General features: G+C 29.0%; 1 protein-coding gene across 9 annotated transcripts in view; it reads left to right on the plus strand.

Annotated features, from left to right (window-relative positions):
* The window catches only part of CaMKII (Calcium/calmodulin-dependent protein kinase II), a 103,017-nt gene that overhangs the window by 40,870 nt on the left and 44,682 nt on the right, over positions 1 to 17,465 (plus strand). For all 9 annotated transcript variants that reach the window (XM_011501876.1, XM_011501881.1, XM_011501882.1 and 6 more), the window contains exon 2: positions 11,966 to 12,060. In XM_011501876.1, the coding sequence (XP_011500178.1) occupies positions 11,966 to 12,060 (95 nt within the window). The remainder of the gene's footprint in view (positions 1 to 11,965; positions 12,061 to 17,465) is intronic.

Genomic DNA, 17,465 nt, shown 5'->3' on the forward strand with positions numbered 1-17,465 from the left:
TAAAAATGATAAATCAATAAATTTATCAATGTTAATCTTAATTATCTTATCAATGATATAAAATTAATTTATTAAAAAGCCGCTGCTGCCAATATAAGTTGATTTAAAGTCAGAAAACCTCATAGCTATACGGTAAACTGACATTCAAACGGAAATTGAAAATGGATTTATAGTGGATAAGTTTACTCAGCTGTAGAGAAAAAAATTGTTTATACTGGGATAACCATGGCAAAAAAGTAAAAAATTCTGTAAGATCGTGACGGAATTTCATCTTTGCTGCTATAGTCATATAAAAACTTTATTCATTCAATGTGCATACGCACAAGTATAGTTAATTTACACAGTATGAGAATATTTCGTATGTCTATTATTGATGTACAAATAATATGCTTAAAGTTACATTTATTCTAAAATTTAAAAATAAACTGTGAGTAAAATGTGAAGAAAAAACATCTAAGGGTAACAAAGTAATAGATATGAGAAGTAGTGCTATGGTTCAATAAATGATTTGTTATTATCAGAATTAATAATCATTACAATTGCTACTATTGTCCAGAAAAATTAATGATTTAATTTAAAGAGTAATTTTTCTCCATACTGTTTCTATGTTGTCTATATAAGCCAGCAATAAAAAAATTACTAATATTATTGAAATACATGTTCAATTTTCATTTAAATTTACTTAAATCGTTTTTTCTCATATTATCCTAATATAACCTTAGTGTTATATTGACATTACAACTAATGTATTCTCTGCATGATATAATTTATACTTTAGTTACTCTAATAGCATAATATCATGAATTAAAATTAAATAATCTAACAGATCTTCTCTTCCCTTATTATTAAAAACTCTAACAGATTTTCTAATCCCATATCGTTAATCACTTTAACAGATTATTTAATAAGTTCTTGAAATTTTATTTATTATATTATGATATTATTCAATACTTTATAACAAAAGATAATTAGTTTTAATGGCAAGCCCTTGCATACTTATTTAAAATTTTTAAATTTGTAAAAAATTTACAATGTATGGAATAATGCAAAAAAATTGATTGCTTCTATATTGACAGTAACTTTTATTATAAATGTATGTAATATAAATAGAATGCAAAGTTATTATGAAAAGAAACACAACATTTTTCACACCTACGCGTGAATAAATTAAAAAATTTTATAGTATATATATATATATATATATATATATATATATATATATATATTATTCCATATATTGGTTCGAACATATATGCCTCTTTTGATAATAAACTAGTTAACTGGAAAATAAACAATATACGTATATATAAAAGGTCATTTATTATATTACAGTATTATATATATACAGTATATTTATATTAACCGCAAAAATAACTTGTTTATAAAGAGAATTGATTATTACAAATATATATATATATAACACAAAAAACAAAAACTTAATGGTGTAATCGAAAAATTTTTTCTTTTTGAAACTAAGATAATAATCAGAAAAGTATTAGTTACATTTTTAATTAAATCCAATAAAAAGCTCTTTGTAAATATATAATTGCAATATTATTGGTTAATATACATTAAATTATAATCTATTTTTATATTTTATATATTTAATATTGCAGTCCATTCTTACGTTTCATTTACATTCACACATACAGCATGGTAATTTATTCTTACATTTCTACAAATTAAATTATCGTCTATTGTTGTATTTTAAATATAATTATATAGATTAAATTAGCTTTAAACTTTTAATAATATGAAATGTTTATATATAAAACATAATTAAGTTTTCATTTAATATAGGGTTCTATATTCCTATTCTATTCATAGAATATTCTAGTAAAATGACATTAAATTAATGCTCATTGTTATTTTATTGTTTATTCATTTCGTCGTTGCTGTTATATTGATACATATATATATATATATATATATATATATATATCTTATGTATCAATAAGTGAATAATATATTCTATTCAATTATACTATAATCGTCTTTTAGGTATTATATAAGTTTCGAAAAGTAATGAAATAATAGTTACGTTAAGCCAGTATATTTTGTATTTAGAGATTATATATATATATATATATATATATATGTGTGTATATATATTCAAAATTATGAAATTAGGAGTATATATAATAATTTCATCACATAAAACTATACAGATGAATCAAATTTAATTGCTTATAGTAATTTTAATTAATTAGTAATATTAGGAAAACTTTTATTTAAATAAAAAACTGTTAAAGTATTTTGAAAAGTTTATTCTTAAAGCCTAATTATTTTTTTTAGCAGAATAATGGAAGTTTAAGAGTGAAATAATATAATTAATTGAAATCTAATTTTAAAATTGCTTTCATTTTTTTTTATTTAATCCGATTTTAAAGATGATTTAAAATTTTAAACCATTAAATTTTTTATTATCAATAGAGACTGTTTGCATTCAAATTTTACATACAAATATTTTATATATATTTAAGTTTTGATAGATTTCTCACAATATTTATTAAATTTAAAAACATGAGCAAAATAAAAAAGCATTAAAAATGTAACAATATTAAATATCAATATAAAGAGAAATTCAGTTTTATAGAATTTATTATTGCAATTATTATTTTTTTTATTTATTAAAATTTCTTCTTTTTTTATATTTACTCAAATAAATGAAGCATATATATCGTTGAAAAAAATATATAAATCAATTGTCAAGAAAATGATGTAGTGTAGATTAAGTATTTCCAAGAATTTGAGATTCTTTAGTATTGGACTTCGATCAAAAAAATATAGAGATCGATTTGGAAAATTATCGTGTCGTTCGATCGGTTAATAATAGGTGGATCGATTTATTTATACGAATATCGCTTCCGGTCAGCGCTGAACAATTAAGTTCGCTACAATTGTATCCTTGTGCTTCCATCTCTACATTGATTGCGTTATTCAAAATCTCGCGGCCTGCTACAAAAGTTCATGCCGGCCAATTGTTTAGAGTACGCTGCTACAATTTTCCTATTAAAAAGAACATTTGAATGAGAATCGAGTGACAGTAATCGGTCGGGCGAAAGGAGATTTACTTAATATTCTTGAGATTCACTTGCCATTGGGGCCTTGCAATAAGAGGATTTCAAGCTTATGGACGACGATCCATTTTAGGTACGAAACTGTTTCCACGGTTGGCCATACATATACACGCACACGTAATATATATATATATATATATATATATATATATATATATAGAGAGAGAGAGAGAGAGAGAGAGCTTTGCTTCCGACTTGGCGTTTCACATCCAAAACTATCAATTTTGCCGTCGTGAGTCGTTAAGAGAGCATTTAAAAGGTCGTTGAATTTTTCTTGATGTAAGACTAGTATATAAATTTTGGTGGACTTTCGCAAGGTAATAAAGAGTTAAGTTCTATGGCCGAATTACCAATAGATGTTGAGTTTGTTTTCAATTTATTATGTTGGGTTTATAAAATGTGAAACAAAAATTCGATAGTTGTGCAGAATTTGATCAACTTTAAAATTTATGTTTATATTAACTTTACTGTTAAGCAGCCAAATCGAGACGTGTTTTTTTTTCTTCATAACTTATAAATTCTTCGACTCAACTGAAATAATTTTTAATACAATGAAAAAATTCTTGTTCAATACGAAGTAAACGTACTCGATGAAATAGTTGTGCTTTATATCGGAATTTTAAATACAATGGTATTTTTAATTTATTGCCTTTTAACTTGGATCACTTTCAATGTTATCTAAAGAAAAATAAACAATTAAAAAAAGTATTTAAAATTATAATATATAATTGTAGTATTTAACTGGGACATTAAAGTCACAATCTATCATACTGTAAAATTCAATTGGTATTCTCTCGATTCTCATTAGTCTTCGGCACATCCAATTTTCACACCCCAAGCCGCTATCTGAATAAAAATTTGTCGTCTTGGGCTTCCAGCGTAAGTGCTGAAAATAATGAACGGGGAATAAGGGTAAAAAGTCTCGAGCAACGGAGCTATCACCAACAATGAACGGGCTTATAAATTATGAGGAGGAAAATGAATTCTGCTATTGGTCTTGTTTTGTTTAAGCCGTTCACACTGGCCTGTTCATAAATATAAACACGGCAATGAATTTTATGAGAAAGAAACGTAAGAGGGAAGGACACTCGAGGAGCGTTATTCTCGATCGATACTCGTAAAATTCGACGAGAATCGTGTTAAATATCAGTGCTTTATTTTGTAAGTGAAGCTGTTGTATGGAGAGGTGTTACTACAAATGCAATGTGCATCCATTTTCTGAAAGAAATCACATTGCAAACACAATTTTTATCCATAATCAATAGGCACTAAATAAGTTAATCCGGCGTGTGTAAGCAAGTGCATTGTCATTATCTTATTATACACATGGATTTTATGTATTGTTAAGTAATTCAAATACTTATCAATATTGCAACATTTATTCAAAAATTGATATATGACATTTAATCTTACGTAAAAGAAATAATCTTATTAATAATATTCATTTATATAAAATTTTAGTATATTGACTTTCAATTATGCGAGACTATATGTACTGTGTAATTTAGGTCAACATGTCAATTGTTAGTTTTACGAGTTATTGGAATAAGTATTAAAAATTCAATATATAATTTTTCTTGATTGTAAATATTATTGCTAAATAAATAAATAGTAAGAGTAAAATTTTCGTACGTGATAATATTTGAATATTAAATAATTTAACGATTTAGTATCCTTTCATTTGTATAATAAAATACTGCAGATTAAAATGAAAAATGTATTACACAGTTTTTGTTTAACGAAAAAGTATTTGCCGTTACTTTTATAAGTGAATATTATTGCATTTATTCTTTTATCATTTCAAAATAACAAAAAATTTCGCATTAAAGCGAATTGCATGAAAAATTTTATATCTAATGTTCTATTTGGAATATAAAAAATTTTATCCCATACTATCACTAATTCATACAATCTCCTTGCTATTAAATTTCCGTTGGTAAATAAAATTACGTATGCTCAACTAAGTTATATCATTAATACATACATATATAATAAACTCGCTGTAAAGTGAGTAAGGAATGAAATCATATATGCACTTCAGTTGCCAGCAATTTCGTTATTCTTCATTGCTCGTTCGAGGTATCTAAAAGGAACTGGATTGAATGCATCGAAAAAGTACTGCAATGGCCATACAAGTTTGAAGTAAAATTACGAAGGCATGTCGTCAAAGTGGTTTTCATAAAGAAAGCTTCACTAGCATACATGAAAAATATATACCTGCGGGTGGGAAAAAATAAATGTCTATGAAATTTATTTGAAAAGCAGAGTTCAATTTATATTGTCAGCTTAAATAAAATTTAATTAAGTGAATAGATTTCATTAGGCTAGCTTTATTTCGTTACTTAATCGTTATTTAAGCATTAATAGTTTATTCGATTACTCAAACACTTTGTAAGAAATAGTTAAATTATTTATCGATTGTGATTTAAGATATAATGTTGCCAGAACTTTGTAAATTGAAAAGAAATTGTATTCAAACGAATAACATTATTTAGCGCTTATTTTAATTTTTCTTTTAAGACTCGTCACTTTTTGAAAATTTAGGAAGATTTTTGTACATTCTTTTGACTGTTATTATTAATTTGAAATTTTTACTTCAAATTTTCAATTTAATTTTTGCATTCGGTCTGAAGCTTCGGTTGAAGCTGACATAATCGACATTATTGGATCAGAGTGGCTTAACATGTAAGAAACATTCAAGCCTAAAAATTCTTTATAACATTTTAAAAATACAATTACAAATCTGACAATAATCCATAGTCTCTTTTTTACCTTAATATAGGCATCGATTATTTATTTAAAAGTATCCAATCCTTAGCACAAATGTGCAACTAAGTTCTACAATCTTATAAACTTCGCCAGTCTTTAAATGATATAAATAGATCTCATCTATTATGCGAGGAATGGGGCGGCACACGTTCAAATTCAACATCTTGTATATTAAAGAAAAAAAAAAAAAAAAAAAAAAAAAAGAAAGAAAGAAATATTTTGAGATTGGTCGCGTTATAAATATCTTCAAGGAATTTTTCATTGAAGTGCCCGAGTAAATTTGACTGGAGTTTAAATTCTTTAAATTTTACTCAAGGCATTAAGTAAAAATTGCTCGACTCGGTGAGTAGACTTTACTTGGGTCGAATTAAGTAATACTCAGGCAGAACTTTGAAAGTAAATTTTTTCTTTTTTTACCGCCGATTCTCCCTAGCGTAGGAAAAAAAGGACACTGGCTGCTTGCAGGAGATGCTCTCGATCTCATTAAAAATTGATCCGGCACTTTGCCGTTTCATGGCCTCGAACGCAAAGTAGGTCGGCTGGAACGGAATATCGGCCGTGCTCGTCCTCTTCACCTAGGCTCTATTATCCAGTCCACGAGTGCATCTCAATCCCCATGAACAAACCCACTTCACGAGCCTTGACTCTTGTCCGTGTGCGCGGCCTCGACTCGTCGCTCTCCTTCAGCCTTCCCGGACGCTCAAAGGGAAGTGCGCGACTCTCGCGTTAAGAAGTCAGACTGAAAAATTGCTTCTAGTTCGCCATGAAAGATTCATTTCCGCGATTTACGGTGAATTCATCACGCTGCTGAGGTAGTCCTTAATGTGCATCGTGAAAGAAATATCGAGAAGATGCGAAGAAGCATTGTGCCTTGCTTAATGAATCACTTGGCGACGGTAGGATACGGACTTGTTCACATCCGTTCATTTGAATATAACGACTTGATTTCGGCACTTAAACGTATTTTTTACTTGCTAAATTGTACAGGTTCTTTTCTTCTTTTGCCCATTTTATGACATATTATAAGAATAATTCTCTAAAATATTTCAATATTTTATTCGATAATTTAAAATATTATGTTCTGCTAGACTATCCAAATTTAGTGATTAGTATTTAGGTTAATCCAATCAGTTTGTGAATTGATATTGATTATTTTAACCAGCAGATGTCACAATGATTAGTGCATGAATTAATATCAACTTCTCGTAAATAAATTGGAATTAACGTATAGCCAACATAAGACAATGATTATTATTTTATTTAATTTAATTCTAGCAATCAATTGTAAGAGATGGTAAAATAGCGAGGGAAACAAAATTTCTTAATAAGAAAATAGTTCGCATTACGTTGTTAAAAATCGACAATACTGCAAGCATTATACATTTAAAATATTAAAAGCAGTAAGCGAACACGAATATCTTTCTTTTCTTGATTCGTATCTCAAACCTGGCGAGCAACATCTTGAACATTTTCGCAGATAACGCAGATTCCTCAGATGCCGTGAATTAACAATAAAAATACCATCACGAAATCACATACTCCCAATAAAATCTATATGGAAGCAAGTACGATAAGGAAAGAAGAAAAGCTTGAACATGAAAGCTTCGTGTGCATGAGAGGATAAAGTGAATAAGGACAAGGAATATCGGTTGAATAATATTCAGGTGTCAGAGGGATGTCTATATCTTACCCAGCACGTCGAAAGAAAGGGAAGCAAGTGGATCGCGAGGCTATTTATGTCCGGCCAGCCAAGCTTAACTCATGACTCTGGGAAAGCGGTACTCGTGAATTTCTAAGAGGTAATTCGTCCGCTTTGAGAGCGACGTTTCGGTAAATCGAGATTTTTATGGTGAGCGACTGTAGGAGGCTTACGACCAACTGTGACCAAGACTCTTACTTTCGTTTGCATCCAAAGTAAGCCTTTCGCTTTCGATGTACTTTCAAATATACATGAACCTATTTTAAATTTGGGCCCTCGCTTATATATTTTGACTAATCCAATTTCTGCTGACAGTTCTAAATATATAGAATAGCGTTGAATAGATAATGTCTTGTCTGGTAACGTTGAGATCCTGGGCTAATATGAAACAGAATGGAATTCTATTTTATGAATGGTGTGATTTTGATCATGCGGGTCAACTATCTTCCAGCGATGTATTATAAATAATAAATGCTAAATTCAAGCAATAGTTTATTTTACTTAAGCAAATAAAATCAAAGATTGGACACTATAAGAGAAAATCAATGTTGCTCCAGAGAGAAATATTGAGAAGCTATAGGCGTTCGGTATGAAAAAGATACTGACACTTTAGAATTTGTTATACTTATCGGAAAATAACATTTTATTTCGTTATGTAATAAATAAGGAAGTAACGAATACATGGAAATGCATTATACTCTTGTAGTCCACTCCCTCTCTGTTTTGCCCGTCTGATCTCGTTCTTTTCTTTGCTTGCCAAACGCTTTCTATAGAATTGCGATAGGACGACATGTCGGCAGATCCAGCCGCGAGCGGGCGAGAAACTCCGATTAGAGATTATTATCGTGAAAAAACAGCAGTTGTATAAAGTGGCGAAATTGAAGGGGAGAGAGTCGCTTGTTGCTATACCGCGGTTAAAGTAACCCTACAACCCATTTCTTTTTAAGAAAGTAATGGCCTTAAGCGAGCTATCTTTTCCTTTTTTTATACCACAAAGTTTTTAAATTACTCCACCCGTTGTGAAGGCGCATGAATAAAAACATCCCCGACGAGTCATATATATATATATATTATCTTCGTTGCTATTGAAAGAAAATTACCAATCATGATATTTTTAACGGCTTCTTTTATTATTCATTGTATTGCCACGCGTTGCGTAATAATTTTATATGTTTACTTTTTAGTCGATACAAAATCCCTGTACGTTTGGTATAGTACTTGCATTTGAAACCTCATCGAAAACCTTATTAAATCGTGAAAAGTAATATTTTCAATTTCACACGGATACAACATTTCTCTAAGGCTTTTTTTTTATAATGCTTTTAATATAATTTTAATTGCATTTTCAATATAAACTTGATGTTTTTAAATAATTTTTTTAATTAGCTTTTTTTATTATATGATTATAAAGTATTTTTTACATTTTTATTTATGAAAGGATACCTTGAAAAATAAGAAAATAAGGATATCGATAATGCTAGAAAATGAAAATAATTTTAAAAAAATTATTAAAATACAGTAATTATAAACAGAAATATCTACTAATATTTATGTAAAAAACTTAATTAACAATCTTCCAAGGATTTTGTTGTAAGATTCCAAACTTATATATTTTTTAGCCACACTATTATCATACAGATGATGCTATAGTCTAGAAGATTGAAAATACTTTCTATACATTGTCATAAAAATAAGACGAATGAGAGTCGAATGAATAAATATTTCAATTTTAGATTATTCAATTGTACGCAATTACTATGCTGAGATAAAATAGTACAATTATCATAGCTTAGGAAATTATTGATGTAATCTTTTAGATTAGCCAGCTTGAACACTCATTCTTGAACCAATGTTTTATAAGCTTCACGTGAACTGCTAACATATGCGAGTTTATAACTTTTTTGTTTAGCTTTTAACTTAATTTCCTTTTCTCCAGTAAAATACTGAATCATATCAAGAATAAAAAATAATATCAGCTATTTAATAATTTAAAATCTTTACTTGATCTTAGTACATATTTAAATTATAAAAGTGACGCTGATAATTAATTAAATTTTTAATCTTTTTGATACACAATAATTCTCATATTTATTTTTCAAATTTTCATTAATAAATAGTTTTAATTTAGAAATTTATACAAGTTTGACGAAAATTTTCACAAGGTCAGCTATTGTTTATAATTATTTAACTATATTTTTTAAAAGCCTAAATAGTAGTAATGTATTTTTCTTATTTAATTTGCAACAAACAGCTCATTTCTCGAGTAGGTAAAAATAAAAAACGAATAGCTTTATAATCAAACTTTTTAATTTCAATGTAGAGGTACAGGAATGAAAAAATGTAAAATCAGGCAGTAGAATCGGCAATTTTCGCCCTATAATAATTCGCCGATGGGTACAGGCTTTAAAAAACTTAAAAAAAAAACTACAGGAACAAGGGCAAAGAATTTTTCAAGCGTTAACACGAGGGATGATGAAAGAAAGGTAGCGAGTATAGGGGTAACGTTGCCTTGCGAGCCAAGTTCGATCGGCTGCCGGAGCACTTGGCCGAATTTTTCCGGCCGACGCTCCTGAACCCTGGCATTTATTAAAGATTTCTCTCTTTAAAAAGTTGAACGGCAATTTCGGTGACAGGATCGAATGTAGTCAAAGGGAAGAAGGATATGAGGAGGCCAAGCATTAATGTTGTTCACTGGCAGCCGATGAGGTCGAAGCGCCAGAATCTGCTGTTGTTGTTTCTTTTTACACGATCCCACGACACACCCATCGGCTTCTTATCCAAAGTCCCCGACAACACGCGGTATCGCTCAATTTGCGCCAAGTCATTTTATATTTCCCTGAAGATTGTTAGCGATATTTATCCGACCAATTAACCGGCTCCTCTTTTTTGCCGAGCACCTGTAGTTGACATCCGATGCGCTAATACGTATCGGAACAAAAACAATGTTTGACTTATGAGTTGCGTCTGACACTCTAACAAGCACTTATTTACAGTAACCGAGGACAGTTTGTTCAAGTTTTGTTTTATTATACGTAACGAGTTAACTTTTGTGACACTTAAGAGTCTTTTTAGCTTTTACGGGGTTTGAACTCGCTTTCGATCTTTTAATTAAATGAGCGACGTTATATCGGATCCTCTAAAAACAACCTGATTCTCTTTCTTTTATTGCTATACAATTAAATAGCTTGCATTTCGTTTGGAAAGAATAATGGTAATGACTATAGATTTCCTGACATTTTATGCAGAATTTTTAACAATATAAGCTTTCCAATAACGGAAGGTTATACTATTTCACATGTGTACAAATCGACATACTAACTACACTTCAAATATTTCGACTCGAGTTTTGTTCTACATTAACTGTTGTGCTAATAATAATATCAATGAAGGACAAAAACACTGTGGAATTCAAATACCATAATGTATTATGTTAATGCCCTTTGTTTCATTAAAAGTTTTGGTCGTGCGTGAAGGCCAAAGCTACTTGCTGCATATCTTTAGCGAGCTAATTTTAATGAACTCCTTGGGTGAAAAATGAAAAAATCAAAACAATAACAACATGGTAGAATCGAACAAGAAAACATTACGTGAATGTTGTTCGAGGCAATCGTATTCGCCAGTTCGGCGTTGAAATTAATTCTTGATAGGTAGAATAAAAAGCATTGATGCGCAATCGACGTTCTATATATAGAGTAAGAAGTTTGTAATTTTCACTTGGGAATTAGCGAAAGAGAGATGAGATTATTAACCTCGGAGAATGAATACGATTTGAGATCGCAAAAAGTTTTTTTTTTTTATATACCAATAGATAATGTAGCATCTTTTTAACTATGCAAACTTTCTATCACGTTTATCTCAATCTTATGTAGAAATTGTTATGCTTTAACATTGGGCAAAGTACTAATAATTTACATACGCGTATAGTCTGTTATTTTAAGTAGCAAACTTCATAAGTTTACGTCAATTATTTATTTTAGTGGTTTCAACTGCTTTATGCTATTCCTCAGCTCAAGTTTATTTGTAACCTACTTTTTAAAATTTGCATTAACTCTTTTATAATTTTTCTTTTGAGAATTCGACTATCAGATATATTTAATAAGAGAAACGAGTTGAAAACTTTTTTATTTTTTATTTTTTTTGCTACTACCTTACCATACTCATCAATAATGCTTGTTTAGATAGAAGATAAAGATGTTACTTTCATTCTCATTTAAAAATAATACGTTTACTGGACACAGTATAAGAATTTTTCAATTAAATTGTATTAAAATTTGTAGCATTTATAAAACAAGTATAGTTTCATTTATGCTACTAACGTATTGATTAAAGAAAGCATTTAAACTAATATGAAGACGTAAAGACATAAATGTAAACGCAGTTTTCTCGAAGCTAATAATATTAATTGTTTCTTTTACAGAGGTGCTTTCTCCGTAGTACGGCGATGTGTGCAAAAGAGCACGAATAACGAGTTTGCAGCGAAAATTATCAATACTAAAAAACTCTCTACCAGAGGTAAGTTGGCTTATAACTACTCAAATAATGTTTGCCTTGTATTACATTCAGATGGGCTCCTGGCGCGTTAGAAATTAGATATTAGAAATTAGAAAGCACTCAATGTTATTAGAATCGTGCTAAGTATCTATTAAAGTTACAGAATAAAGTATCGTTTTGAAATGAAAAGTCGAGAATTTTCCATCCTTTACGATCCGATTTATTTCTAATATACACACACCCATATGTATATAGATATATGTACATCACAAATCGCGATATCAATACAATTTTAAGTAATGTTTAATTAAAAAAAATGGATAAAAAGAGCTTTTTCCTTATTTGTCTTATCAAGTCTTACATAATGTAATTTTAATAAAATGCCAAGCACTATCCTAATAAATAACCACACAGTTACTTACAATTCAATAATATTGATATATCACTAAAAAAATTGTTTTAATTACAGATTTTGAGTAAAAAATTATTTATTGAGCTGAGAATACAGTATTTTATCTAAATAATATTTAATTGTAAATAAATTCTAGATTCATTAATATTGTACAAATAATTGTAATAAGTGTAATACACATATGGGCGGACGATCACGCACACACATAGTTGCACATACATATCTTAGATTTTCTAGAAAAAATTTATTTGATATATTTCAATGTATTGGCATACATTGAATATGTACTTGATTATGGTATACTTAGGAAAACATTTATCATAACATGAATATTTCATAAAGTACATATAATAAATACTATAATATTTTTACATAAAAATACATATGGTTATTTAACAAATGCTGTAAATATCCTTTAACATGGGAAGAAATCTATGAAAGGGACATCGATACCTAAAAACAGCGAATAATGTCGTTGACGTGCTGCCAAAATTTTACTCTACGAGTTAACGATCGCAGCGATTCTACGAGTCCGTACACCATGAACACATATAACCGTAATTTCCTGAACTATAGTCTACTTAATTAAGATAAATCACTTTCTGACAATGATTTACACTTTCCACTATATTTCGCTTTAATAAAAGAAAATAATTTTACGAGCAATTCTTACTAAAAAATTTATCAATTATTGAAAATATTTGTGTGTTTCGTAAATAATACCTACCTGTGTTCCGATTGTGTATAAGTTTTACAATGAATATGAATTATCTATTTGATTGTGTACCTTAATGTAGATGTTTTAAAGGTAAAGCGTACAGAAATTAACACGATTAGAGAATATAATCGATTTCATCGCGACCAACTGTTGCCAATATTATACGATAACTAGTTGCTGTATCGTAACTTTTTCTCACTCACTCTATACTCTCGTAACGCCATAGACCAAGTTGTTTTATTTTAACGGAATTGCTCCCTAGGCTTACATTATATGAGAAAAAGTAGTTGAGTGACTGCTCTATACGCGTCCTCGTACTCCATTGAAGAGACAAACCTAATTTTACTCTACGGGATATAAAAATAGGCGTTACGATGTCAGGGTGGGAGCTGCTTTCACTATGAACTATACAAATGATCGATGGTTTAGTTTGCTTTTACGATGGGTACCAAAAAATAAGATGAGCGCCTGGGCGAGTCAGTATTTAGCTTTCAAATTTTTCATTTACTTGAGCCATCGTCTTTAGCTACGTATAATCTGAAGTACCACAAAAATCTAGAAATTACATTCAAATTTGTCAAGGTGAAATCCTTAACCAAACTTAATACAATATTAATAAAATTGAAAAATAAAGGGGGGGGGGAGAGAAGCCCGAGAGAAGAAATAATCGAATCAATTAAAATACTACGCTAGTGCACTTATTCGATAAACGGAGTCATATTACAATCAATCGAATTAGTGGCTAAGAGGTTTCTTCTCTCTTTGAAATCTATGATTAATTTCAGTCTGTTTATAATCCAACAAGATTTTTGACATTCACACAATATCGTGATAAATATTGTAAATGAAATTTAAACGTTTTTGAACGTGCATTAATGAAACAACTTCTTCTTTTTATTTACTGCGATACTATTTAAAAACATTAATGACTTTTAAAGTGCTTACAAAATTACTATTTTCTCATAAACAGTAGGATTCTTAAAATATTAAGTTAAATTGATAATCTCACTTTGCAACCTTAAAGTGTACATGATACATTAAGTAGTTAAACGTCCAACGTTACATCTTACATGTTGCATATAAGTACATATAAATTATATTTCTATGCAAATTCTAAAAAATAATAAATAAAAAGCATACTCTTAATGATATTTTTAATTCAACTACATATTACATATTAATTACAAGTAGTATATATTTTAAATAATATATAAATAAAATAACCTTAGCTATAAGATTTTATGATACGATTATACAGTGGACATTTCATAATGTATCTTAATTTCTTTTTTAGCTTACTGGAGTGAGTAAATTTTTTTTTCATAAACTTTCTTAACTCCTCTAGTATATTACAGTTGTTCGAAAGAAAACATGCGTATCTCAAGAGACTTGTGAAATTGAGTGCCATAGGGCGTGTTCATAATTTAGATGGATGATCTGTATTTGCAAGAGGTGCTTGTAGAATGTATAAAGTTGTACATTTGTTGAATATTTTCTACACGATAAATGAAAGCCATAGAAATTTAACTTAGATCTGTCTGTACATATAAATGATATTCAGATAATTAACATATGCAATATGACATACGTACACGTATAAATAAATAAATAAATCTACATATATATATATATATATCACATGCTATTTACGTGGCAAATTTTGAAATGAAAATTCTTTATTTTAAAATTTACACTGAATGAATTTCTATCAGGAACAAAAAATATCAAGAAAATCAACTTTTTATATGTATTATAAATATACAAATTAAAGATAATAACCGGTTTATTAAAAAAAAAAAAAAAAAAAAATGTATTTATATATTTCCATTAAATGTTATTCCATTTTATTCTATTAAAATTGAAATTTTGAGACTATAATAAAATGTATAAATTAAGTTTAGTCTACATATACAAATAAATTAATATTATGCTATATATTATTTGTTTTGTTCACGAAGTTGTACAAAATAAGCAATCGTATAAAATTTTCACGGAATTTATTAATATTTTTGTGATTATTTATATAAATAAGATAATAAGATTGTACATTTCCTATGTTTTTGTGGTAGAGTTTCAAATAACAATATTTTATTTTTATAATTAAATTTGTACCATTAAATATACGGTGTTCTTATATTACAATTCGATAATATTTATTTGAAGAGAATATAATGAAAATAAGCCATTTAATTTTTAATTTCGTATAAATGTTTCTTCAAAAATAGGACATTGTATCTTAAATAAGACAATTTATTCTTATATTTATTATTATATTAGTTTTAATTTTAACGAAATATGAAATAAGTCTAGAATTTTGTACGTTGAAAATTATTTTAACTAAAGGAGGTAATTTTTGAGCTTTTATAAAAATATCATTGTCATAAGGACGTAATCTTTGAATTCAATTTTTTTTTGTACGTAGAAGTTAAACATTCTTTGGTTATATTAAAAGAAAGAAACTTATTCAATTGCTATAACTTTAGAATCGAAATACATAAAGCTTTCAGCCACGAAATTCCTTTCCAAGCATTTTTCGTAATATACTGCTAAATTTTCTCTTAAATAAAATTGCAGGAACTATTATCATCCCAACACAAATAAATTAATTATAAATTAAAACTAACAAAAGTCTGAAAAATCTTTATATAAAGATATTAGTGAAATTTCTGCGCGAAATAAAGTACATTAATCGTAATGAAATTGGTAATATATTTTTATTTCGTTACTCTGATATTTTATAACATGCAAATATTTTCTCCATTAACAGCTATGTAGAGTTATATGTAATAAGTTTGCATTTAATATTATTTTATCTTGCGCGTGCGATCTTCATAAAACCTCCAGTATGGAAAATGAGATGCTGAATTTACATCTTTTTATAGTTTGTTAAGTTTTGGAATTCGAGACTTGCTTAACATTGAATAAATTTTTATAGCTCATTAAATTAATTTGCGTACATTATTTTGAATAGTTTTTACATTTTCTAAAGTATTATATAAAATTAATAGATGCAATGAAATAATAATTCAAATATAATATAATAAGCAAGTTTATAATGCAAGGGTATATACCTTATCAGTTGCTACCATGTTTAATATATAATGCGCAATATAATAATTTATTAGTTTATTCATAAATTTATAGTTTTTATAAACTTTTTCACAAACGAAAATCATTTTTGAAAATATTTTTTATATATATATATATATTATGCACAAAAATTTGTATCCATATTGAAAAAAATTCATTAAATAGTAATTTATCTTTAAAAAATATTTATAATATGAAGGCATTTTCTAAAAATTTTATTTTAGTTATGTTTCTCATGGATTAATACGTACAAAGTTTAAAGAAGCCATGGTCATTAATTATACTGGCTGGAACCATCTTCCTTTGCACTATCTATTTTCAACAGTCACGTTCTAATAGATTACGCGGCACGGTAATCAATTAACGCTGATTATATGCATTTTCGCGAAGAAGTCGATATGCTTAATTTTTAGTATCATATCGTACGAAGTTCAATCCTACCACTTTTTTTTTACATTAACCTAAATGCTGAATAGGAGCATTTATTAATTTGCCATTTTTAGTCTCGTTATTCTTTGGCAATGAGTATTGGGAGATAGACACGCGATCCACACCTAATTTACACGAGAGCATCAACTGATTAAAAGCAACACAAAGTATAGAGACACAAAGTAATAGAGCGCATCTCGAGCGTTTTCTTCGTTGGAAAAGCGGCCAACGATGAACATAGCTGGATGAAGAGCTGAGACAGGATAAAGGGAATATTTACGAAGTGTAAAATTATGATATTCGATAATATCATAATCGAATACAGCTGGCCGACATTAAAACGAGCCCTTTCATCAGACCCACATCCCCGTCTGCTCGCTCCGCGGATGGAAAAATCCTCTGGCAGTAGTTTTTAAGTATTGATTTGGTCTAGCTACGCTCATCTTCCTGCCGTACCGGGTAAAATGCTGGGAATTAATAAGGGAAAGCGAACGTCAGAGGTGGCCAATAAAGCTCGGCCTCACCTCCACCCCTTCTGTATCAGTCTTTTGGAGGTGCGCCGCTGTCGTGGTACAGATCGACCGCGCACACGGCAGACGAGGCACCGGTGAGACCTTGCTCCAGTAACCTCTTGACCTAGTGGATGTGGCGCCATCCTCGAGGGAACGCCACTCAGCCGGAAAAGTCTGTTTCTCTGGGCTGTGAATTAGGATGGACTTCCGACTCCTCTAGACTTGTAGTCCTGTCGCGCGCGCTTTTAGGACTCTCGATCCGTGG

This window comes from Ceratosolen solmsi, unplaced genomic scaffold (assembly GCF_000503995.2).
Source record: "Ceratosolen solmsi marchali unplaced genomic scaffold, CerSol_1.0 scaffold23, whole genome shotgun sequence".
Lineage (NCBI taxonomy): Eukaryota > Metazoa > Arthropoda > Insecta > Hymenoptera > Agaonidae > Ceratosolen > Ceratosolen solmsi.